The sequence below is a fragment of the Mirounga leonina genome, unplaced genomic scaffold (genome assembly GCF_011800145.1).
Source record: "Mirounga leonina isolate KUSES-001 unplaced genomic scaffold, KU_Mleo_1.0 Mir_454, whole genome shotgun sequence".
In the NCBI taxonomy this organism is placed as follows: Eukaryota; Metazoa; Chordata; class Mammalia; order Carnivora; family Phocidae; genus Mirounga; species Mirounga leonina.
In genome coordinates, this window is record NW_023270763.1 from 17791703 (window position 1) to 17818196 (window position 26494).

The 26494-nt window shown below is 43.5% G+C and overlaps 1 protein-coding gene across 2 annotated transcripts in view; it reads left to right on the forward strand.

Annotated features, from left to right (window-relative positions):
• Window positions 1-26494, forward strand: part of XPO6 (exportin 6) — a 102857-nt gene that overhangs the window by 28779 nt on the left and 47584 nt on the right. The window contains exons 2-7 of one of the 2 annotated variants that reach the window (XM_034989013.1): window positions 765-855; window positions 4525-4637; window positions 5416-5613; window positions 11296-11455; window positions 13378-13455; window positions 22918-23371. In XM_034989013.1, the coding sequence (XP_034844904.1) occupies window positions 765-855; window positions 4525-4637; window positions 5416-5613; window positions 11296-11455; window positions 13378-13455; window positions 22918-23371 (1094 nt within the window). The remainder of the gene's footprint in view (window positions 1-764; window positions 856-4524; window positions 4638-5415; window positions 5614-11295; window positions 11456-13377; window positions 13456-22917; window positions 23372-26494) is intronic. The other variant, XM_034989014.1, reaches the window with a different exon arrangement.

Sequence of the window (26494 nt, forward strand, 5' to 3'; positions counted from 1 at the left end):
CACCTTTCTGCAGACGGGTGAGTGAAGGGGTGTTGACTCCAACGCACTGCTTCAAACGACGTCTCCTACGTGAGTGGGAGAAGAGTATATGGGTTTGGGGCTCCACGTGGAAGAGGGAGAGGTCGGGCATTGGGGTCGAGAGCCCCTCTCCTCTCATTCTCCACCGGAGCAGCTCTGCTGAGAATCTGGCTGGCTGTGGGTCCATGGTTGGGATGTGCTCATTTTGAGTTCCCGCTCAACTTGGCTCTTGGCTCTCAAATTCGAGATTGAGAGTTGTCAGAACATGTGACTCCAGAAGTGCCTTCAGAACCCCCACGGATCCATGCAGCAGTTTAACTGCAGTTCTTCTGAATCCAGATTTGGCTAATTATTTAGACTTGGGGCAAATGTATTAGCGACAGGAAGTCTCTAGGGAGCCCTAGTCTTCTCTCTCAGTCTCTTCACTCTGCCTGTTCAGTCAGGGCCAGGGGCTGTTATTTTGCTTTTAATATATTTCCGGAATTATATTTTGAGTTATTCCCTTTTCCTTAGCATAAATAATTGAGAATCGATTGTACGGTAGCATGAATTCATAGAGTATACTCAAAATTTGGGTTTTGAGCCAGCTGGGAAATTCCCTTCAGTTTTTCTGAATTCCATGCATTTGAAGAATGTCGAACCAAGATGTTTGAGGAAATAAATTACAAATGTGACCTGGAGGGAAGTGAAGAAAGCAGGAGACACAGTTACTGATTTTTTTCTTTTCTTTCAAATTCCTTTGTTAGGCATCTGAAGAAGCCTCCCTCAGGGCATTGGAAAGTCTGATGACAGAATTTTTCCACGATTGTACAACCAATGAAAGAAAACGTGAGATAGGTAAGTGAAGTGTTGAGTCGTCAAGAGTCACTTAAGACGAAAAGGCCCTAGTGAGGGGGAAGGAGTTTGTTGCCTGCGCTAGTCAAGCCTGCTTGTTTCGCCTGGAATTCTTGCTCTTCTTGCTCTCATTTTGCTGGTTGGTGGCGGCTGCCAATCTAGCTGCGCAAGGACTGTAGTCCATGGGGCCCACTGTCATCCAGAGTGATGGGTTTTCTTCCCTTTGGCCGAGTGTGGAAAACCCCCTCCGCTGCTTTGGTTCTTGAATTTCAGCAGTGTTAAACTTACGTGAGAGAGGCCTGCGACTATTAACTTAAACAGAACCTCATGAAAGTGTCAAAATGACATGGTTTTGGTGTGTGGAAGTCTCATCCAAACCTTATCTAGTGCCCACAGGTCCTTTAACTGGTATTCCCTTTGGGGGCTTCTTGCTTCTTTTTCTACTATTGTCTCTCCCATTCTGCAAGTTTTGATGAGTAAAGGCTTCAAACAACACAGAGATGTAGATATAATTACCTTGGGTCTTCTGGGAACCTCAGCTCTTTCTAGAACTTCCTTTTGAATTTCATACTCATTTACATGAACAATATTCATTAAAGCATAGCATAAACTAGAATGTGTATTCAAGTGTCAGATCTCTGCCTCCGAGACATGAGACATGTTGCCCTGTGTTCCTGGAGTAATCCTTTTTTTCCCTCTGAGTCCTCACTTAACCCCAGAACTTCCAAACAAAAATGTTTTCTTCCCTATCTCAACCTAAAGGCTTTTCCCCTTGGATGTCTGACTGCTCTGTACTGACCTCACGTTCATTGCTTTCACCTTTGGAGAGGGCTTTTTCGGTCTCTAGGACTTGGAAGGCCCATTTCTCTGCCCCACTTGGCTTCTCTAAGTCATATTGGCCAGTTGAGTGTTGTGACTGATTTTTGCCTTTGGTCCAGAGCTTGACTGGAGTCTGGGTTTCCAGGTGGCCAGTAGACCTTTGGCTGTAGCCCATTTTCTCTTGCATTCTTTGAACATCATATCAGCTCCTGGTAGTTGTGAATTTCTTACCTTTTTTTTTTTTTTTTTTTACTTTTAAACTTGGTGGTTTTAGGCCTGCCCTGTGCATGTTATGCCTATCTTTTCTTAGGGAGTATAAGTAGAGAATTAGAATATTTGTAAACGGGAGTGCTGACGGAAGCTGAACCCAATAGATAATCAGGCATTTGGCTTAGAAGATCCACTCTGCTTGCTTCCCTAGATTCTCTTATTACTCAGTTGGGCTGACCCTTCTGCCTCCAGAGTGATCTTCTCGTTAGTTTTATGCTACCAGAGTACCTTATACTTAAGTAAAAATGGTGATGTTTACCAAAGCAGGTGAAGGATCTGTCCCTTACATCAGTCTGCTGTAGCCCAACACTAATATCTTTGAAGTCCTATTTTTAGCTTATTAATTGAAGTGCTTTTGGTTTTTCTCTTAATTTTTTGGTTTGCAAAGCAAATATTGCTCACTTTCAGTGTTCATGAATTAAAAGTGGAACCTCTGAACTAAAATCGTATTCTAATCTGATATAAAATAGCATTAAATAGGGGCGCCTGGGTGGCTCAGTTGGTTAGGCGACTGCCTTCGGCTCCAGTCACGATCCCAGGGTCCTGGGATCGAGCTCTGCATTGGGCTCCCTGCTCCGCGGGAATCCTGCCTCTCCCTCTCCCGCTCCCCCTGCTTGTGTTCCCTCTCTCGCTGTCTCTCTATTAAATGAATAAATAAAATCTTAAAAAAAAAAAACAGTGTTAAATAACCAGATACTACAAATGTCTAATTTAAATGCAAGCTAAGGGGGATCCCTGGGGGCTTGGTTCCGTATGGTGGGTGTGCCTTAGTTCAGTTCTCTTTGTACCTAGTCTTTGGAGCTTTGTCTGAGTGTGTGGGCTGGAACCACTTGCTTCTTTTTTGGTATCTTAGGAGAAACTGAAGGCTTTCCTAGTGAGGTGGGAGAAAGGAAGGAGGCCTTTTATTACAGGGGCTCCACCCACCCTCCACCAAAGGCGTGTTATTAGTGCTCTAGAGATAGAGCTGTTCGCAGGGAACCTCGAGGAACAATCTGGTCATTTTCACAGTGGAGGAAGCCGAAGCCTCAAAGAGGAGCAGTGATCACCTGGAATGAGACTCCGTGAATGAGCGGCAGAGTCTCTAGCCCAGAGTTCCTCATTTCCGGCCAGAGCTCATTCTGTCTGTTTCGACTCCCGCTCTGGGATTCTTACAGACTTTCCCTTAGTTGAAAGACTAGGTCATCAGTTTCCTTGTGTGGGATTTTCAGTGAGGCTGTGGAGTACTAGCAGAGCAGTGATTTTAGGATTAGAATGGGCTGCTGTACTTCCTGCTTTTCCAGGCGCGTCCTAGAATCTGTTGGGGTGTTGACGTTTATATATCTTTTTAGTCTTTTAAAGTTTTTTATTTTTAAATTAATTATTTTTTTTACCCTTTTTTTTTAATTTTAAAGATTTTATTTATTCATTTGAGACACAGAGATAGAGAGAGCACAGTGGGAAAGGCAGAGGGAGAGGAAGAAGCAGACTCCCCGCTGAGTCAGGAGCCTGATGTAGGGCTCCATCCCAGGACCCTTGGATCATGACCTGAGCCGAAGGCAGACGCTTAACCATCTGAGCCACCCAGGCGCCCCACCCTTTTAAATTTATGTTTATTTTTATTTTTAAAATTTTTACCCCTTTTGTGTTGTATTTCATGACCAGAGCAGCAAGGTGACTAAGGGATAGCGTGTCCAGAAATGTGGTGACAGATTCTTAGTGCTTGCTGTCTTGGGGTTCTGGCTGATGCTACCAGCAGTCTTAAGGAGGAGGAAAATCATTTCCAACTGATTTGATATGGGCTGGGCTGCTCCTGGCAACTTCCATGATTGCTACTCTTATTTACGGACTGTTTTTGGTGTGGTATTTTAAAATAAAACCAAATGAAAACCAAATAAAGAGAATTATCCATCTTTAATTCTCTTGCATTTTTTCCTGCCCTGCATTAATTATATAATTAATTAATATTTTCTTGTCCTGCTTCTCTAGCCATCATTTTGTGTGTGTTTGTGTGAACAGTGTGAGTCCTATGGAAATATATATAGCCAGTACCCCAGAGGAAACAGGTTAACAATTAGCCATAGTTTATAAGGTGAAATTATCTTTTTTTTTTGAAATGATATTTTATAACTGTCCATACTTAGGTTAAGTAAGAACTTTTTTTTTTTGAGGGGTGTAGGGGCAGAGGGAGAGGGAGAGACAGAATCTTAAGTAGGCTCCACGCCCAGCACGGAGCCTGACATGGGGCTTGATCTCACAACCCTGAGATCATGACCTAAGCTGAAATCAAGAGCCGGGTGCTTAACTGCCTGAGCCACCCAGGTGCCCCAGGTTAAGTAAGAACTTCAACAATGAAAGTTTCTCTGCCTAAACAAGTGCCCGTAGGCTATTGGATTGTAGATGGCTGAACACACCATCCATGCCCATGGTCATGTTGTGTGGTCTCTCCTTTCTATCTCGAAGACACGGCCGGATTTTTCTAGTGGTTTTGGCATCAATCACATGATATGGAGAGATGTGTGTTTAAAAAACTAATGTGACAGCCCAGTCTTGTGTTGATTTCATGTCTTTTCATAGCCTTGTTTTGTTGCTATTTAACTTTTCCAGAGGAGCTTCTTGATAACTTTGCGCAGCAAATAGGAGCCTGGAGACTCTGCCTATACTTCCTCTCCAGCACTGGGAATGACTATGTCATGATGTATAGCTTAACGGTGTTTGAGGTGAGTTGCCAGATGACGCTCTACTGTTTGGAAAAGTATTTTGTGGTCATAGTGCCGGGTCGTTGGCACTGGACTTGAGCTTCAGTGTGCAGACAGCTGGGAAAGAGTGGTAGCTCAGTGCAGGGGTACCTCCCAGATGCTGCCTCTGTCGGGATGTCTGCTGTGCTGGGGCACCTTTCCATCTTTGACGCCAGAAGGGTGAGATGGGGCTGGGTCAGTAGGTGGGCTGTTGGTGGTAACATGGAACTCTTCCTTCCATGTTATCATTTAAAAGAGAAAGATAATGAAAGAAAAACAGTTTGGGAGGAGAGATGGTACCCATAATACCATTATCCCAACCACAAACATTTTCATTTATTTCAACTGTCTTCCAATTTTTGTATTTCTGTGTGCATCTTTTTTTTTTTTAAGCTAATTCTAATCCTGTTGCTCATGCCACTAAGTGTTTAATACCATTGTTCACCAAGCCATTCTCCTATTTTTGAACATTAAAGTTGTTTTTGCCATTTTTTGGTGGCCATCAGAGGCAGTGGTGTAATAGAAAGTTTTACACATGGAGCTTTTTGTTTCTGTGAAATTATTTAGCAGATCTTTCCAGGAGTGAGAATGTTGTATTATAGGGTTTAAATATTCCTGGTATTCTTATTGCCAAATTGCTCTAAGCCTTTGTTTAAAAGCAGGGTTTTTTGTTTGAGATGATATAGCTAACCATTGGATGAAAACCAGTTATTTTTGTGTATAGAATGGTTAACTTAAAAGATGTATATTTGTGTTTCAGAATCTGATCAATAAAATGTGGCTTGGGGTCCCATCTCAAGATAAGATGGAAATCCGTAGCTGCTTGCCCAAACTCCTTTTGGCTCACCACAAAACCTTACCTTACTTTATCCGGAACAAGCTCTGCAAAGTTATTGTTGATATTGGCCGTCAAGATTGGCCCATGTTCTACCATGACTTTTTTACGAACATTTTACAGGTAAGGATTCACCTAAGAAAACCTCATCTCATAAATTGTAGAAGTGATTATTTCCTTGTCTTGAAGAGGAGTTTTAAGATTAGCATTTTGGAACCGTAGTAGCAAGCTCATTATAGGATAAATGATCTCATTCGCTTAACTTTGTATTCTTGAGACATGTTGTGCCTTTGTGCAGTGGCAAAAGAGGGGGGAAAACCCAGTCTCATTGTTAACCTCTTGTGAAATTTTGTTAGCAAAGATTTGAAAACCTGTTAGGTACTGCGTCAGGTATAGGGGTACAAGGGTGAGGCCTTCAATAGTTATAATTTGATGGGGGGGCTTGCTGTGCAAACAATAATTATCCAGCACTGCGGTAATTACTGTGGTGGCATAGCATTTAGCCTCCAGGAACTGAGGTATTTTCAGTGTTGGGTGCTGGAGTAAGTGGCCAGGTTGATGGGCCAGGGCCAGGGCCAGGCCAGGAAGGGCCTTGCTCTTGCAGGGGGCTTCGATTTGTAATTCATAGTCCTTCCTTGGGAGCTAATGAAAAGTGTGTAGAGGGGAGAACACATGACCACATTTTTGTGTTGGAAAGACAGTTCTGTAACAGTAGGGGTCTAGATTGCAGAGGGGCTGGAGCCCTGAGTGTGAGCGAGACAGGGAGGACCTGGCCCTGAGGCCTTTCTGGTGGGTGGAGGTGGGGCACTTAGGACACCCAGTCAAGAGGCTTTGGTCAGTGATGGGGTGGTAGGGGTGAGGGAAGGGAGGTTTCTGTTTCAGGTAGCCGATTTTCTAGGCCAGGGGTGAAGGAAGAGGAAATGGATTTGGGTAGAAGATGGGGAATTCAGTTTGGCAGAAAGCGCATTCAGGATTTGTGTGTTCTGTGTATATCTAGTGAGACGTTGAGAGCTGTGGATCTGGGGCTCAGGAAAGAGATCTGGCCACTGGTCAGGATTTCGAACTCATCAGAGTAAAGGTGGGACCTAAAAGCCAGGCAGGAGATGCTGTTGTTCATTTGAATCCTGTGATGAAGTTGTAAACATTTTCATATTATTGAGATAGTTGTGGGTATGCAGGAAATGGGGATTATGTACAGTTTATAGGAATAAAATTCTCTGAAAATCAGTGTCTCAGTGACTATAAGTTCAGGATTTTCTAGAACAATACCATTTTCTAACATTTTGTCTGCTCTCTCTACAAAGCATTTGAATGATGAGGCCGCTAAGAAAAAATACAGCATCCTTATTGCTTCTCTCAAATTTCCTCAAAGTGGCACAAAAATTCTTCATTCAATTTTTGTTTTTTGTTCTCTATAGTGATCCATTTATCTAGAGATTTATTGGATTGATGCTGCAAAGGAGATTCATTCATTTATTCAGTAAGGTATTTGTTGAATACCAGCCATGTGCTAACCAAACATCTGGTGGAGATAAAGTGATGAAACAAAACAGTGTCCCTGCCTTTGTGGAGCTTATAATCTCAAAGGGGCAGACATCCATTAACAATAAGCAAATAAGCTTACAGGTAGTGATAAGTATGACAAAGAAATTTAAATCCAGGGTAAGGAGAAAGAGAGAATGCCAGGGGGTGTTATGTAGATGGGATGATGATAGAAGGCATTTTTGAGGAGCAGCCATTTGAGCAGAAACCTAGGTGGAAGTGATGGAGTGAGCCATGTGGGTATCTAGGGCAACAGCATTTGAGGCAGAGGGACTAGCAGGTGCAAAGACCCTGAGTGAGGGAGTGCCATTCCCTGAGGAATGGCAAGGAGGCTAGCGAACCTAGAGTGGTAGGACATGAGGTGAGAGGTTTTCCTGGCTCTCTCTGATACATTTGCCTTCACTCCAAGATGAGGACAGTTGTGGTAACTCTCCATCGCCCCCATAAAGGGAGAATGCGTTCTTAGGTGGGCTAGTGTGGGGCATGACTGTGAGAAGAAGCAGTGGAATGTGAGCCGGAGATGCACAGTGCTAGCCGCAGCGGGTGAGGAGGAGCCATGTTTCCACCCAGCTGGGATCACTTCCTGTGATGGAGAGCAGACATTTCCTGTCTACCCTTGAAGTATAATGTAATTACTGGTAACAAATGACAATTTGGAAGAGCATTTTTAGGTGAAGTGCTCATGAAGTTTAAAAAGGCTAGTTTTCTTTCTCTGTTCACCACTTCCCTCTTCCCACCCTTCAGAAGTGACTCTGCTTACCTCATGCAACCTTTGTGACTTTGAAACACCCCGTAGTGAAAAGAGCATGGAGAGAGCATGTGGGTTTGGGGTCTGTGTCCATTTTTGTCACAGATCATCTTTGATTTTAGCAACTCCTGCCCGTTTGGGAGCCTCCATTTCCTTCTTTGTGAAACAAGAGGATTGGACAAAGTGATCTCTAAAATCCTTTTAGTCGTATTCTCTGCTTCTCATTTATCCATGAGAACCAGTCAGTGGCATGAAAGCCATGTCTAGAATGATGGTGCTCCTTTGCTGATGGTTTTGGTTTTTTTTTTTTTAAGATTTTATTTATTTGAAAGAGAGAGAGCAGGAGTAGGGGGAAGGGGCAGAGGGGCAAGCAGACTCCCCACTGAACAAGGAGCCTAATGTGAAGCTCGATCCCAGGTCCCTGAGATCATGACCTGAGCCAAAGGCAGATGCTTAACTAACTGCGCCTCCAGTTGATGACATTTTTGATAATGATGACAAAGTAAACTTTTCTTTAGGTAGTGGCAAACAAGAGCAAACTAGTTCTGGAGTCAGTCTCACCATCCTACATCCTTTTTTTTTTTTTAAAGATTTTATTTATTTATTTGACAGAGAGAGACACAGCGAGAGAGGGAACACAAGCAGGGGGAGTGGGAGAGGGAGAAGCAGGCTTCCCACCAAGCAGGGAGCCCGATGCGGGGTTCCATCCCAGGACCCCGGGATCATGACCTGAGCCAAAGGCAGACGCTTAACGACTGAGCCACCCAGGCGCCCCATCCTTTTTTTTTTTTTTTTTTAAAGTAGGCTCCATGCCCACTGTGGAGCTCAGTGTGGGGCTTGAACTCACGGCCCTGAGATCAAGACCTGAGCTGAGAGCAAGAGTCAGTTGCTTAACCAATGAGCCACCCAGGTGCCCCCATACTATGATCCTTTGAATAAAGCATCTAAAAGGGTTTTTTTCTGGCTCAGTTCCCATCATTGCCTGCTTGCTGTCTGGGGTGCATAGTAGTTTGCTTTTGTTTTTAACTCTGTGATGGTTGGCTGGGTATCTATGCAATTTATGCCATCATTGTGGTGACCACATAGCAGGCCGAGGGGAGTTGATTTGGGGCCCCAGAAGGATACTTGCAGTTCTATGTGTTGGTTAGACCCTTTGTAGCCACCAGAGAAGGAAGTAGTTGAAGTCGAAACTGACCTCTGCTCCTTCTTTCCCCCAAACACAAGCCCAAACATCACACCTTTTAAAGTCTATTCTTCAGATTCCTGAAATCTGCTGAGCTGGACCTGTGGTCACATTGTGCCTGGTACCAGATAATTAAGGGGCAAGCAGCATAGAAAGAATTGACATTTCTTTTCTGGTACGGTGGTGTAATAAAAATCATTGAACTTTTTCAGAAGCTCACACTAAGAACCTGAACTTCAACCTAAAAGTGCTTATTCTCTGTTAAAATAAATTGCCAAGAATTACCTATGTTACGAGCATAAATTATAAATGTGAAGATGGTAAAGGGAAACACTATTTTGCTAACAAGCCTTCTGGACACAAAGCTAGTGAGGAAAAAAATATTTGATCCAGCTGTTCTTTCAGGTAAAGAATAACTTTAATTTTCAGTTGGCTTTTGCCTGGTTGTCTCCCCTTCTTCCAAATGAGAGAAAGGAGGGCTTTCGGCTGCATTTTCCATAGTGTAGGAATTTTTTACTTCTGGGAGCACAGAGCATTTCGAATCTACAGAAAAATGTATTGCCAAATGGAATATTTGGTAATACAAGGCATTCCCAGCTGAGAGAGTAAGAATGAGGGCTTTGGGGGGAAATAGAGACAAAAGAGGTAGAGGAGAAAAACAGAAGTGTAAGGGGGTAGTGGGGGAGGAAAGTAATGAACTCTTTATTATTTTTATTTTTTTCAATATTTTATTTAAATTCTAGTTAGTGAGCATACCGTGCAGTATTGGTTTCAGGGGTAGAATTCAGTGTTTATCACTTACATACAACACTCAGTGCTCATCCCAACAAGTGCCCTCCTCCTTAACGCCCATCACCCTAAAGTATGGATTGATAACCCACAGGCCTCTGGATGGACAGAGATGCTTATGAAGGGTCAGTTCTTTATTCTGTAAAGAAAAGGTACTGCGGGGATTTCTTGTTCCTCCCCTCTTGCATTTTCTCAAGTTGTTAGAAGTAGCCCAGACTTGCACAGAATGAAGAGAAAGCTTGTAGAGGATGTATTTGAAGTTGTAGCCTTTAAGAGAATTGATGTAATAGCATTTTCAACACGCTGCTCATGGCCACTGTTTTTATATCATGCTGCTCCTGAGGGCAGTTGAGTTTATCCTGAGTTCACACTGTTGAAGGCATTTCCTGCTCTTTGGGATGAGCTTTCCCTTGGTCTGCAGTGGGGAGAGCTGTTTTCAAGGGAAAGGCAAGTGCCCTGCGCTGCTTGAGGTGAAGAGGCGTTCTGCCTAGCTGCCGTTCCCGGTGCCCTCCTCCTCCCTTGTTTCGTAGATTGAATAAACAGACAACTTATTATTTTTTTTTTTTTTTTAAAGATTTTATTTATTTATTTGAGAGAGAGAATGAGATAGAGAGAGAGAGAGCATGAGAGAGGGGAGGGTCAGAGAGAGAAGCAGACTCCCTGCTGAGCAGGGAGCCCGACGTGGGACTCGATCCCGGGACTCCAGGATCATGACCTGAGCCGAAGGCAGTCGCTCAACCAACTGAGCCACCCAGGCGCCCTAAACAGACAACTTATTATTATGATTAAAGAAGATGGTCAAGTGTTTCTTCAATTGTGTGTCTTTTAATAGATTGTAGCCTATAAGTCAACAGAATTTTAGTGGCAACTTGCTTTTACCAGTTTCTGGAAACTAAAAAATGAATAGTAGGTAATGCTTTGAATTTTGTGAAATTGATTAGAAAGAGCTAAGTAGGGTTATGCTCTTGAAGGTGTACCTTCTGTCTCTTGTTTAAGGCAACTTACAGCATAGTGGATATTGCTGGTGATAGAAAGAGTAACTAAAATTTGCTACGTAGGTATTTGCAAAATCATAACCGTAGTCGATGACGAAGTCACGGGTGGATGACGTGTATGCATGTTTCTGCTCTGCCACATGTTTAGTCTTGAACTTTCATGAAGCATGCAAAGCTTAGAAATATAAAATTGATTTAACACCCGAATGTTGGAAAGATACCACAAATTGGTTCACACATATCTCTGTCGCTAACACTTGAATCTGGGCAAAGTGACCAAGGCTCTGTTGGGATTGTGGACATGTAAAAAAAATTGTCATGTTAGGTGTAAAAGATCATTGTGTTCATGGTTAGAATCTTAGTCCTTAGACTAAGATGAGAATACACTTTGGCTCCAAAAGGGACCTAACTGGACTGTAGAGCCCTGAGCGATGCGGCCTGTGCCTGCGAGATTCAGCCGTGCAAGGACTTCGAGGTTTAATGTTCCTCCGTCCTCCTTGTACTTTCGTCAGCTGGACAGCCTGCTCAGAACTTCCTTTTCCCTGCAGTTGATCCAGTCCCCCGTGACAACCCCCCTCGGGCTGATCATGTTGAAGACGACTTCGGAAGAGCTGGCTTGTCCCCGCGAGGACCTCAGCGTGGCTCGGAAGGAGGAGCTGCGGAAGCTGCTGCTGGACCAGGTGCAGGCCGTGCTCGGGCTGCTGACAGGTGAGCAGTATGGCGCTGGTGCTCTGCAGTCTTGAGCAGTCGTTCTAGTTGTGACTGTGACGGAGCTGAAAAACAGAATGTGGCATGTGCTGTCTGCAGCGGGCACGGTGTCCGGCATGTGGTAGGACCTCCGAATGTATTTGTGACCTCTTTCCTTTACTGTCTTTATGTACTGGTCGGCCCGGGAACTGTGATTAATGAGGCTGCAGGGATGTGATTGAAATGCCAAGCACTGCATTCTCAGGAAGGTGCGTGGCAAGCACCTTATTGAAAAGGATTTGAATTTAAGATCAGGAGAAGTTGGAGAACAAGAAGATGGGAAAGTTGCAAATTTTGTGCAGAGAAGGAAGACCAGATGTAGAATCAGCGCCCTGTGCGCTAGGTTGTAGTTGTAAGTAGCATTTTCTTCGTCATCTTGTTTGTTTTGTCAGAGCCTTGTGACGGCGTGTAGGGAGTAAGAATAAACAGAAAGCAAAAGCAAACCGCAGAATGAGACCGGAAGGTGGGGCGAGGGTGGAGCGCGTTGGCCTAGTAGGGCCAGGCTGCTCGTGAGGAGGCACAGGTGCAGCCCTGGTCCCAGGACCCTTGAGGCACGGGTTGGGGGAGTGGTGGGGGGTGGGGGGCCCAGGCTTGCTGCTGCAAGGGATGTTGTAGTGAAAAAAGCCTTTTAAAAAAAATCTCCAGCTCCTCTGCCTGGCTTTCCTCTTGGATGTCTAGGAACTTTTTTGTAGGGGTTACAGAAGTGCTTGACATGCAGTGGGCACTTAAAATCGGTGAAGAATGCTTGATCAGAAGTAAACTTGTCATTTGCCCCCTGTCCTTCCCTGCATCCCTAGGAGAAACCCACACCTTAGAGCATTTCATTCAGAGCACATTTATTGATGCCCCCAACTAGAGGTTACATTTCTGCAGTTAAGGACCATGTCTGATACCTCTCTATCCTACTGTGCAGACATTAAAATTTTTAAAATTGGGATTAGTTCACATAGCATAAAATCCACCATTTTACATTGTTACAACTTGGTGGTTTTTAATATATTCACAGAGTTGCACAGCGATCATACCATCTAATTCCAGAACATTTTCCTTACCGTGCCCCCCCCCCCCGCCCCCCCGAGCCCTAGGAAACCACTAATCTGGCTTTCTCTGGATTTTCCTATTTGGCCTTTTCATAAAAAAGAAATCGTATAATAAGTGGCCTTTTGTGTCTGGCTTCTTTTTCATAGTGTGATACTTCAAGGTTTATCTATATTATAATATTAAATATTTTGAAAACAGTATTTTCAAAAGCTTTTACAATCCATCATCTTATGTGGTGGGTTCTGTAAAGAGATAGAGAGAGGAGTAAAACGCAGTCTCTGCCTCTAGTATGGGGTACTCTGGTAGGGGAGAAAGACAGCTAAAACCAGTGTGTTAAGAGTTAGAGTAGAGGTGTGTTTTAAGCGCAGGCAGAACGGAGCAGACAAAACTTTCTGGGAAAGATGACAGCTGGGTGTAACTCTGAGGGACAGATAGCGGCCATCAGTCTGGGCGGGGGGGGCAGGTCAAGTTTGGGGGGAAGGAGGAGAGCAGGTCAGAGGTTGGTGTGGACGGAGTAGCACACAGTTCAGTGGGTGCAGCCTTGTGTGGCGCGGTGGGGCAAGGCCAGATGGGCCAGCAGAGGCCTGAGGCGGAGGTTGTGTGGGATGGTGCTGTTGGCTGGGTGAGGAGGTAAGGACTAGCAGCAGGTTTGTGGGGGACAATAAAGGGAGTTTGGAACATCCGAGTGGTGTTGTCCAGGAATGTCCACTTGGACATACGGTGGAGAGAGGGATGTTTAAATACTGATGTTTGATCAGAGATATGAGACCATTTTTCTCAATCTGATTTTTAAAGGTTAGACTTCATTTCTCTCTTAAACTCAGTTTCTCCTTTCTTGATAGGTATCTTGGAGACTGTCTGGGACAAACACAGTGTCACTGCTGCCACCCCACCACCATCCCCGACCTCAGGAGAAAGTGGTATGGTCTGCCCACCACATATGCTCTTACTCTTTTTAAATGCAGTTTGGGGTCTCGATGGGGTAGCAATTGCTTACCTATGCCAGATACAGATGCTGATTCTTCCTTGATCTATTTTTGGCCTTTCTGCCCATGTTTTCTAAGGAGCTAGCTCTGCTTAGTTCTTCGTAAGTACTTGTACTTTCTAATATATTTTGAACAACTTATGTTGTTTCTTCCTTACCCGTCAGAAAGGTGACATCTTTCCTTTGATCTTCTGTCATCCACCTCCATCCCCTTCAGTTTACAGCTCTTGGTTGTCCCTTCGGGTTTGTTTTTTGCTTTTTCTCAGATTTCATGGTGTCTTGCTCATGCTGGGGTTAGCATGTGCCCGTGAGCTTGATAGGTCTGCTGTGCAGTTACGCAGGGGTCAAGGTCGCAAGAGCTGGTTGGCTTCCTGAAGGAGGAGGGGGGAGGGGGAGGAAGAGGATGTGGAGGGTTTTCTTCCTTACTTGGGGCTTAGGGAGGATGAGGTCAGTTCAGAATAATTTGATCAAGCGTGGGCATATTTGCAGTGTCGGTAACTCGTTTACTGGCGGCTAATTATCCACAGTTATATTAATACCTTTTTCAAAAGTCAAAGTGCAGTTTGCCTAAAAATGGCTACTTTCAATGGTAGATAGAAAGAGGAAATTGTGTCTGAGCAGAAACTTTTAGTTTCTGAATGCTTGTATTTTACACTGAATGATTACAAATGCTTTTCAAGTAGAGTACGTCCTGTGAACTGCACACATTTTTTCCTCTACCGTAAAGGTTGGTATGGCTAATGAAAGATTTCCCCATCTTTCTCCTTTACCCCAGGAAACAGGCTGTTGAAATCAGACCCCTCCAAGCCTGAGCTGTTTCATGTAGCCTGTTGTTGTTAGTAAGTGGAAGTTAAAATTCTTTCAGAGCTACTGTGGAGCTGAAAATATAGCGTGAAGTTTTGAGGACAGCTCATAGTATACTAATTTATTCCAAATTCCATTTATCATACTGGGATTAAAAACTGTTAGAGTTATTTGTCACACTTGTTAGATTAAACACTGTTACAGAGTTTGAGAGTGTATTAAAAGCCGACAGGGATTTGAACTTTATTTGTACTTGGTAGCTTTCATTTTCAATGTGGATATTTGAGATGACTTAGCAGATTTATATTTTGCAATATTTGATGATTAAAGAAAAAAATTGCAAATGAGGCAGAGCTTTGATTTTTATGAGTGTACGCTTTGGAATCTCCTGCAGTTTGGCTGATCTTAAAATGTGTCATTTCATTTAAATAATAGTTTGCAAAGATTAGTTCTGTTGGATTGGATTTGGTTTTAGGTAGGTGAATACTGGCTTAGCATTCAGTTTGGAGTTAGCAGTTTGCTCTAATAAAACTTGTTTTTCAGAAATCATTTTCCAATGCCAAAAGCTGTGTGTTTTAGTTGGCTTTGTTCAGCTGCATGTTCTGAGCAAACTCCATTTCTGCTTTGATAGACCTATTTTCCTGGAGGCCAGGTTGGGGAATATCAGATAATACAAATCAAAAATATATGCTTGCCTCTCTTCTGCGTTGCCTAGGTTTTGTTGATGAGGGTAAGGTGAAACACAGTATGAACTAACTTGACATTTCCATATAAACAGAACCTAAAAATGTGGTGCGTACTTCTTGAAAATTGCCTATTAGGCACTATTAAAACATTTTTGAAGTCTTGAATTTTAGTATTTGAGAAAAGGCAAAATAAATGGAGACTGCTGGGGCCCTGGGAAGTGAAGTAGGCTTTTAAGCTGGCGTACTTCTCTTTAAAAAACAATAGGCGTACACGTTCATGTGATATGCCTTTTTTCTGTTTATGACGGTTGCAAGTGAAGCTGTCAGAACTTGTTCCATTATTTGGACAGTGCTGATGATTTAATTAACATTTGTTTCGATGGTTTTGCTCAACTGCCTCTGTGCACTGAAGACACCAAGTGAAGCAGTAAAACTTCTAAGAAGATTGTTTAGCTTTAGTGACCATAAGCTCACTATTGTGGAGGAAAATCATTCTGAGAAACCTTAGTGAGTAAAGGAAACCCAGATACTTTGTCCTGTCACCACCGCCCCCCCCCCCGGCCCCCGTCGGCACTCTCTGCCCTACCCGAATCCCCACACAGCTCTCTGGCAGCCCCTTGGCTTTTGGCATTTTTTTCCTCATACGCTTTCTGGTAACATCGATTTTGGTCTGATCACTTTCAAAGAACAAAGCCCAGGAACTAGTCCCTGCAATGGCTACTCTAACAGTCTGGATATAGAAAAAGCTTTGAAGGGCGCTTGTGGTCTGCTTCTCAGAATAGTTCCTCAAAGTGTTGCCTTATCTTTTAAACTGGCCTCACTAGACCAGAATCCTGTGACATAGATGATGGTTTTATCTCTTGTTTACAAACAAGGAAACGGAGGCTGGGGTTGCGGGGGGAGTCCCATCGCCAGTAAGTGTCAGAGCAGGGATGGAAACCCATCTGAGCCTAGGTGCGTGGTCTTCGTCCTAAGTCTCCTTTCTCCGCCACTGTCCCCATGTCTGCTGGCCTCCTCCTTCCCCTGGCTTAGGGCCCTGGCTCTGCCATCTACTCTGTGTGTTCCCTGACCGCTGGCCCCTGTGCTGGGAAAGGAGAGGAGGGGTCCTCTGAGGACCTCTGCACGCTGGGGCTGGGGCGTCCTGCTGCACTGGGGCAGCCTCAGCCCTCTTCCTTCCTTAGCCTCCTCTTGTCCTCACCTCTCTTTGCTTGGACAAGTAGGGGGGCAGGGAGGAAGCTGTGAACAAAATGAAATGGTGTAAATAACTGAGATTCTGAGTTTGCTTTCATCGTTCTGCGATAAAACTTGAGAGCCTATCTTTCCTGTCTGCATGGTGCATTCTCTTGAGTATGGATCTGTATATATACTGGCAGACAGGTTTCCGGGGAGCTCAGATTGGTGGAGGCCAGTTTATCCCTTCTGTTTTCTCCCAGACTTTGCAAATTGCAGGTCTTTGTGCACTTGCAAATCTTTCCACGTATCCCCTTGTAAGTATTCCCTTTTAAGCTACTTGTAGGAAGATGGGACTGGGGAGGGCCACTCAACTCCCGTGAGCTCATTTTATCCCTCAGGCTCCTTGAATGGAGTGTTTCCCCATTTTGTTGGATTGAGGCTACAGTGAGATCCCTGGTTCTTATTTGGGGCTATTTTTGTCCTGCAGTGGCTTTTAGGCAACATGGAGAAATATTTTAGCTAACATAACGAGAGGAGAGGGTACTACTGTCATCTGATGAGTGGAAGCCACGGGTCCTGCTAAATATCCCACGATGCACAGAACAATAAAGAATTAATTATCCAGTGCCAAATGTCAGTAGTGCTGAGTGAGAAACTCTGAGTTAGTAAATGTAGAACTGAATAGAAAACATTAAATTTTAATAATTAAAAAAGTAAAAAAGCCAAAGCGATCTTTGCATGAATGCTTAACCCGTCTGGGTTGCCTCCAACTGAGTAAATGCAGCAGAGTTGTCCACGACCTCTTGGCAGGGGTTGCGTACTGCCTGATTCAGAGAAGCTGAAGTTGTCCGCAGGCTTAATTATAATCAAGGTATACTCTCTTGCATAGGTAGCTTGTTGAAGCTCTCTTGAGTTTGCATTGGAAATGCTGCAGCATGAAGCAGAGTCCCTCTGTTCTGTGGGAATTCCTTCCCACTTCGATTAAAATACAAGTCTTGAAAAATTCTTTGTAACCTACTAAAAGACTTTGGAACATTTAAAGTTGAATAAAACCATTTTCATCGAGAACAACCTTCAGAGATTCTTTTTTTGAGGGGAGAAAAATAATTGGTCATCTTATCTACTTCAATAATTTTTACCTTGCATCACCCCGTTCAGCATTTGCCCTTGTGCCCGTAGCTTTCTGAAGTTGCGGTCATGGCATACATGCTGTTTTACTCAGGACTTCGGATCATGCATATTTTTCTGCATTTGAATATTAGCTCTCTTCCAGATCACTTTTCCTGGCTGCATGATCTTTCTAGTTGACCTGCTTTCTGGGAAGAAGCATAGGCTTAGGGGCCAGACCTAGGGGCCAGACCTCGGTTTCCATTTCCGCTCTACTTATTAGCTGAGGAACATGGGGGAAATGCTTAATATCTCTGTATCTTAGTTATTCTAACAGTTTGTAAATGCAGATAATAATACCTACCTTAGATCTGTGAGCATGAAATGAGAATACGTATGTAAAGTGCTTAGTGCTGCACTATGCGTATAATAGCACATCAAATGGGAGCTGTTGGTCACATAATTATTGTTGTTTTGCCCCCCCGCCCCCCTTAGCAGTCCTATTCTGGAAAAATTCTTCTGAGCTAAAGAGTAGGGACAACTTCTTTGTTTTGTTTTCGTTTTTAAAGCCACAGTTTATTTCTATTAAAAATGTTCAAGAGACTTTAAATAGGTCCAGGGGCCCAAAGATGTCCAGGTTTAATAGAAGATCATACTGAGATGGTATCTTTTGGTTCCTCCTTTGCTAAAGCCTCCATTTGATTCCGGTTAATTATTTGCCCCGATAATTCTTCTAGTTGGGTAGCGATGATTTCTCTGACTCCAGCATCTTCGGTAAATGGCCACCGGTTCATGAATGATGAGAAAAGCAATGCCAGAAACTGTCACTGTCATTGAATGAGAGAAAGTTGTACATATGACTCAAGTGGACAGCCACCACAGCAATTCAAAAATCACCTTATTAATCCAGTAACAAACTGGATAAGTATTTGCAGATTGTACTTGAACATCCTTGCGTTACTCTTTGAAACCAGGTCCTCTGATTATCAGCGTGGGTAGCTGAGATCATGATGAGTCTCATCTAGTATTAAATGCAGCTCTTTCTCGGGGTGCCTGGGTGGCTCAGTTGGTTAAGCATCTGACTTGGCTCAGGTCACGATCTCATGGGTCATGGGATCGAACCCATGTGGGCTCTTCCGCGCTCAGTGGGGAGTCTCCTTGGAGATTCTCTCCCTCTACCCTCCAGTGCTCTATCTCTTCTCTCTCAAATAAGTAAAATCTTTTGGAAAAAATGCAGCTCTTTCAGACAGAAGCCGGTGAACACCTTGCAAGATAAGATACCAGGGGACAACTTTTTGATCTACTTTTAACAATAGAAACTAAACCCCTTATTAATAAATCACAAAATCCTCATTTTAATGGCCGAGGAGATGAGGCTGAGAAAGGTTAACTAATCTGTTCGTGTTCATCCCGCATTAGTGTAAGGCAGGAGTTCTCAATAGATCTGGGGGCCCTGGGTCCCACAAGCCCTTTCAGGGGTCCCAAAGGTCAAATATATGTTCATAAAAATACTAAGACGTTGTTTGTCATTTTTACTTCTTCTCTGATGAATATACTGAATAAAACTCATTCAGATCCCACATTGCAATTAACCTTTAAGAAATTATTACTAGTAAAATTTTTATATCGTATTAAAGAACAGGTATAGTCACCTAGGAAGGCGGCAGAAACGTTTTAGTCTTTGTCAGTTGCATATCTCTGTGAAGCCGTTTTTTTCATATACTTCAGCGAAAACAGCATATTGCAGCAGATTGAAGCAGATTAAAGAATCTGTCTTCTTTTAAGCCAGACAGACATTACAGAGATTTCCAGAAACGTACAGTGCTATTCTTCTCACTTATTTGTTGGCGGCAAACTACATTTTCTTCATTTAAAAATATTTTATGCTAACATGTAATGCGTTTATTAAGTGAATATTTGAAATATTTGAAAACTTTTTAATTTCTATTTTTTATTTAATTTCTATGTGACGAATATCAACAGAAATAACCTGCATACACAAAAGTTCTTTGACATCCTCAATAATTTTTTAAGAGTATAAAGGGGTTCTGGGGCCAAAATGTTTGAGAACTGCTGCTGTGTAAAGCACAAAATACAGTGTAGAAATGTAGCCAGTATTCCACCATCCAGAAATAACACCATTCCAGGTGCCTCTTTATATGTAGTTACAGAGACAGTAAGCTAAATAAAAAGACAAAGTGGCATCATATACATTTTTATTTTTTTATTTTTAGTTTTTTAGAGATTTTATTTTTTAAAAATGTATTTATTTGTCAGAGAAGGAGAGAGGGAGAGGGAGAGAGCGAGCATGAACAGGGGATGGGTGAAATAGGTGATAGGGATTAAGGAATACACTCGTGATGAACACAGGGTGATTAAAATAAAAACTTAAAAAAAAAACCACCTAGAAAAATTAAGCAAGCATAAGAATCACTTCTTGGAGAGTGTGTAAAAACAGGTTTTTGGGCCACACTCCTCCAGGATCTTCCTCAGTACATGTGGGGTGGGGCCTGATAATTCGTATTTCTGACAAGTTCCCAGATTGTGCTGATGGTGCAGCAGGTAGAAGGAGAAGCAGGCTCCCTGCCGAGCAAGGAACCCAACATGGACTTGATCCCAGGACCCTGGAATCATGACTTGAGCCAAAGGCAGAAGCTTAACCGACTGAGCCACCCAGGTGTCCCTAGAGATTTTATTTTAAGTAATCTTTATACCCAGCATGGGGCTTGAACTCACGGACCCTGAGATCAAGAGTCCCTTACTCTTCTGACTGACCAGCCCTCAGTTTTATTTTTAATAAAAACAAATTATAATTTTACCTGAATTTAACGGGAGGTTTTAAAACAAAAGGGATTACTTTTTCCACAAGGAATGTTAGTTTGTAAAAGATACCTCTAGGCTTAAGAAAAAAAAAAGATGAAAACCAATTCCTTACTACATGTTTTAATTCTAGCCCATATATTTTGAGACTTCTTGCTTGTGAAAGAGGATTGGCTAGCACACCCTCTATGATTCCTACATCTGTTTAGTCTTGATTCTATATTTAATTCAATGCTTGCTCTGGTCCCCTTGCCACAGCAGCCCCCGTCCTTAATTCTTCATTTTTATTTATTGCTTTATTTGCATGGTTTCACTATTCAGTCTCCTCCCTAAGAAGAGTTTGGGAGGCTGGGGGTGGTGCCTGGGTGGCTCAGTCATTAAGCGTCTGCCTTTGGCTCAGGTCATGATCCCGGGGTCCTGGATCGAGCCCCGCATCGGGCTCCCTGCTCTGCGGGGAGCCTGCTTCTCCCTCTTGCCCCCGCCACTCGTGCGCACAGTCGCTCGCTCTCTCTGTCAAATGAATAAATAAAATCTTAAAAAAAAAAAGAGAAGAAGAGTTTGTGGGCAATATCTTATTTGAGCTTCTGTGTTTGAGAAGATGTCCTCTTCCTTTGTACTCAAAGGAGAGCTTTGGGTTAAGTTACTCCCTGCCTCAGCACTTGTGGACATGGTACTACTGTTGTCTGGCTTCTTGCGTGCTGTGAGGAAGTCTGAATGTGGTGTTTTCTCCTTTGTGTATGTGCTTTTTTGGCCTACATTTCTTCCCTATTCCTAAAATCCTTAGTATTGATTAGCTTTTATCATTTCTTCTTGGGGCAGAATAAGCCCCTTTCTTTTGTATACACACCTCTTTATTTCAGGTAAGTTTTTTTCTTGTTATAGTTTTGAATATTTGTCCTTTTTCCTCTCTAAAATCATTTTATAGCTTTTTTGCAAGCCCATTTCAGTTTACATGATTTTCTTTAGTCTAATGCTTCTCAAAAGTTAAGCAAGCATGTTAGAGGTTCCTCAGAAAGTTCAAAATAGAACTACCCCACCATCCAGCAGTTGCACTACTGAGTATTTACCCAAAGAATACAAAAACATGAATTCAAAGGGATAATGCACCCTTATGTTTATAGCAGCGTTATTTATAATAGCCGAGATATGGAAGCAGCCCAAGTGTCTATCAATTAATGAAGATGTGGTATATATATGCGATGGAATATTGTTCAGCCATAACAAAGAACGAAATCTGGGGCGCCTGGGTGGCTCATTCATTAAGCGTCTGCCTTTGGCTCAGGTCATGATCCCAGGGTTCTGGGATCGAGCCCCACATTGGGCTCCCTGCTCCGCGGGAAGCCTGCTTCTCCCTCTCCCACTCCCCCTGTTTGTGTTCCCTGTCTCGCTGTGTCTCTCTCTGCCAAATAAATAAAATCTTTAAAAAAAAAAATGAAATCTTGCCATTAGCAATGACATGGATGGAACTAGAGAGTATAATGCTAAGTGAAATAAGTCAGTCAGAGAAGGACAAATACCATATGATTTCACTCCTATGTGGAATTTCAGAAGCAAAACAAGCGAGGAAAGGAAAAAGAGGCAAACCAAGAAACAGACTGTTAACTGTAGAGAACAAACTGACGGTTACCAGAGGGGAAGTAGGTGGGGGATGGGTGAAATAGGTGATAGGGATTAAGGAATACACTCGTGATGAGCACAGGGTGATTAAAATAAAAACTTAAAAAAAAAAACACCTAAAAAAATTAAGCAAGCATAAGAATCACTTCTTGGAGAGTGTGTAAAAACAGGTTTTTGGGCCACACTCCTCCAGGATCTTCCTCAGTACATGTGGGGTGGGGCCTGATAATTCGTATTTCTGACAAGTTCCCAGATTGTGCTGATGGTGCAGGTCTACAGACCTAACCTCGAGTAGCCCAGTAGTTCTCAAAAATTTTAGTCTCTGGACCCCTTTACTCTCTTTTTTTTTAATTGAAATATAATTGACATATAACACTGTTAGTTTCAGGTGTACAACATAATGATTTGATATGTGTTAAATGTTGCAAACTGATTGCAAGAGAAAGTTAACATCCATTACCACACATAGTTAAATTTTTTTTTCTTAGGATGAGAACTTTTAAAATTTACTCCCCTAGCAACTTTCAAATATACAGTACGGTATTGTTAACTAACTATAGTCACAACTGTATGTGACATCCTCCATACTTCTTTATCTTATAACTGGAAGTTTGTATCTTTTGACTCTCTTCACCCATTTTGCCTACTCTGCCACCCAGACCCCTTTATTCCTAAAAATTATCGAGGTCCTCAAAGAGCTTTATGGGTTATATCTATTGATATTAACACTGGGAACATTTACATTGATTCATTTAAGATTTTTTTTTTTTTAATTTATTTGAGAGAGAGCATGAACACGAGCAGGGGAGGGGCAGAGGGAGAAGCAGGCTCCCCCCTGATCAGGGAGCCGGGCGTGGGACTCGATCCCAGGACCCTGGGATCATGACCTGAGCTGAAGGCAGACGCTTAACTGACTGAGCCACCCAGGTGCCCTACATTGATTCATTTAAAAAGAGCTGTGATGAACTCTGCATATAAACAAGTGATATGTTTTCATGAAAAATACTTTCTCCAAAGCAAACAAAAATTTACTGAGCACCAAGGAGTATGAATGGCTTTCTTTTACATTTCTGTAGATCTCTTTAATATGGAGCTTAATGAAAGATGGTTTTTGCTTTCTCTCTGTTGTAGTTAAATTGGTTTGTGCGAGACTCAGTAGTGTGTATGTTGAAAGCTCTTTGTATTTCCAGGTGACTTACTGAGTAACCTGTTGCAGAGTCCTAGTTCAGCCAAACTGTTGAATCAGCCAATCCCCATCCTTGATGCGGAGAGTGAGTATATCTGTTCCCTGGCCTTGGAGTGCCTGGCCCATCTCTTCAGTTGGATTCCTCTGTCTGCCAGCATCACCCCATCCCTCCTAACCACCATCTTCCACTTTGCGCGCTTTGGCTGTGACATCCGGGCCAGAAAGATGGCATCTGTTAACGGCAGCAGCCAGAACTGTGTGTTGGGTCAGGAGCGCGGCCGGCTTGGGGTCCTGGCCATGTCCTGCATCAATGAACTCATGTCCAAGAACTGTGTGCCTATGGAATTCGAGGAGTATTTACTACGTATGTTCCAGCAGACTTTCTACCTCCTGCAGAAAATCACCAAGGATAACAATGCCCACACGGTGAAGAGCAGGCTGGAAGAACTCGATGAGAGGTAATGAAAACAGGTGTGGAGTCGGCCGTGTCCTGAGAAGGGGCCATGACTGTTTGTCACGCTGTGCTGCGTAGTGTCTGTAATCCTCTTTGGTTTCAGAGTGTGGGGCTCCTGATGAGGAATGGACAGGTAGGTGTGTACCAGTAAGTCTGAGCTTAGCTGGAAGGGCTAGGGTGGCTAGGGGGATGAGCCGAGCTGGGAAAGTGACTGTGAATTGTGTAGGTGTGTTGTCTTCCCCCCCGCTCTGCCTCCTGTCCTCCCTTCCGCCCTCCCCCGCACCCCCCTGCCCCGTCCTCACGATTCGCCTGCAGGTCTGAGGTGGCGCAGGAGCCGAATCTGCTGCTTGTGCGTAGCCAGGAGCGTGGGAGGAGGCCGTGGAGGTACAGGAGCGCTAATGCCCCCTCTTCACTTGATGTTGCCCGCCAGGGTTTACTGTTGGACCCTTCCCAAGGGAAACCGTGCAGTGTAGAGGAATGGTGTTGCTCTGAGCTTCGCACAGACGGCCCACTTTCATCCAGAGACAGAGATGTGAATGAGGGCACATACTCACGTGGCGCACACTTGGGTTTCTTTGTTACCTCCCCTTGAGTGGAGCCGAAAATGACCTCGCTTTTCTTTCTGAAGTACTCCAAAAGATGACTCCGTCACGGTACCGTGAGGTGTGGTCTTCTGGATGATGTCCTTTATCTGTCCCACAGCTTTCGGTGATGCGATGCTACCGCCGTGTCCCAGCGAGCGGGAAAAGTGGAAACTTACATTACCAGCATCGTGTTGACTGTTCAGAAACATCCCGGCGGATAAATCGTATTGAGTTAGAAAATATTTATAGATTGCCAGGCAGCAAATGTTAATATCTTAATTCGTTTTCCTTGGCTTGTTTTTTGTTCTGAAGCTAGCAGAGTTAAGGTATTTTCCTTTTCCTTGAAGTAGCAGAATATAAAGTCAAGTGTTTAAAGACCGTCCTAGTGCTTTTTAAATTTAGCAATTTTATTAAGGGTTTTCTAAAATTAAAAACGTGGATTCTTAAGATTCTTTTGGTTTGGTTCCTTGTAAACAAGCTTTGTGTGAAATTTTGTTTGTATAATCACAAAAGAGCTCATAATCCTGTATGGTGATCTGTTGGTTTTATTTTTCATTATTTTGTAATAGCTTCCTCTATGAATGCAAAGGCGTCAGTATGCAAACACACAATTTTATATCCTTTCTAGCTTTCGTTAAGGAAGGCTGTATTTTCGTATGTTAACAAAAAGTCCAGCTGCTCGCACCAACCGCCAGGTATCGGCTGTTCTGAGTTGCACTTGGAGTATAGTGTTCGTGATGGCTCACATTCGGGCGGTAGAGAAATGTGGTCACGGCTTGTCAATGTAATGCTTTTGTTACGTGTAACTTTTGTGCTTTTGGTTTTATATTTTAATCCTGTGCTTCCTCTTGCCCTGAGAAAGCTGAGAGGTGCCCGGCAGCAGAAAGGTGACCTAAACAGTCCTGTGTGCTTGCTTCCTGGCTCTCGGGCCCCCGACCACTCATTCTAAACAGCTAAGTCCATTCTCAGTTGTTTAGGAGCTTCTGACCCGGGGCCTCTGCCCCTCTTCTCCCCCAGTGCCTGTTTCTAACCTTCTACTGCTCATTAGCACCTGTGCCAGAAGGTGGGCAAGGGAAAGAAAATGAGGTGAAATAAAATCTAGAGTTTCAGCTACCGAACGGCCCTTGTCTGTATGCTTCAAAAATTGGGTTGGAGATTGAAATGAAACCGAGGCAGTGCGGCATTTACCAGGACTTCTGTTTATTTCATGGGTGGCGGGGAATTGAGTGCATCTTCCTAATGATGGCTCTGAATAACCACAGCAGAAGATCACGTGATAAGCAGAGCGAGGAAGGAGGAGCTCCCGCTCTTGAGTACTCATGATCCAAGGCATCAGAGAGAAGTCTCCTCGTACTTGACTTTCTCTAAAAACAGCTGGCTCAGATGCCTTACTGTGTCTCAGGGACTTGGTCCCATGATCCACAGAGATGGCCCTTCTCTTTATCAAGCAAATGAATGGTTTTTATTTTTGTTTTTTTAAACTGCTAAAAAGCTTGCACGTACGTGTTAGCTACTAGCCGTGCAGAAGTCAGAGAGGCAGGTTGGCCGCTGGGTCCCAGGAACGGTGCGGGACATTGGATTTATGGACCGATTTTGCTCTTCTAAGTAGTAGTCTTTTTCTTCCCCCTTTATTATTTTGCATAATCCTTGCTTTAAAAAAAAATTTTTTTTTTTTTGAGTGGTGAGTTTCAGAATTGCCTGTAGCCATTAATTAATTTTTGACTAAGGCCTGTAGTGAATCTTTATCTTTGTTTATTGGTCTCTGAAATGTGATTTATGGAGGTATGTCCATCTCATTTTCTAATCACCTTTTGGTATTGAGGGGCTTACAATGACAGTTGCTGAAATGTGAGAGTGATGATGTGCTGTGTGTTTAGTAACAGCAGTCTCTTATCCTTGCAGCTGGGACCCACACTCCTCTGGGAAATGATACTGTGAATACACAGGAATTGGGGAGTCACTGTACTGGGAAAGGAAAGAGCACTGGTGTGGGAGTGGATGGGGGTCCCACTCTGCCGTGAGCTGGCTCAGCAACCTTGGGCGGGTCACTTTATCACCCTGGGCCTCGTCTGGCCAATGAAGCACCAGACTCAGTTGTCCCCGAGGCCTGTCCAGCTCGGGCAGCCCTCCTCCCTTATTTTTGCAATCACTTTCAGAGTGGACCGGGGTGGACTTGCGTTTAATTACCCTGGGAGCCAGAGGGCGGGGCAGGGGGGGAGCACGAGCATTAGGTTGCAAGCCTGCATAGACTTTACCTGGATGCCATGCCATTGGTCTAGCCTTGTTTTGTTTTTGTTCTTAGCACATTCATTTAAATACGTTGGCCCCCTAGCAAAGACAAACAGCCTTCCGGACTTGCCACATTGAAATGATGCACATGCTCTGCCCACCGACTTCTTAGTACCTTTTCCTTTCACTTGAATTGGGTCATAACATGAAGGAGTTAGAATCTGTGAGAGCACTAGTTTATAAGATGCCTTAATAGAGAGTGTCTGAGGATTAAAGTTGCTTTTCTGCTATGTTTCAGGTGGTAATGGAATGAA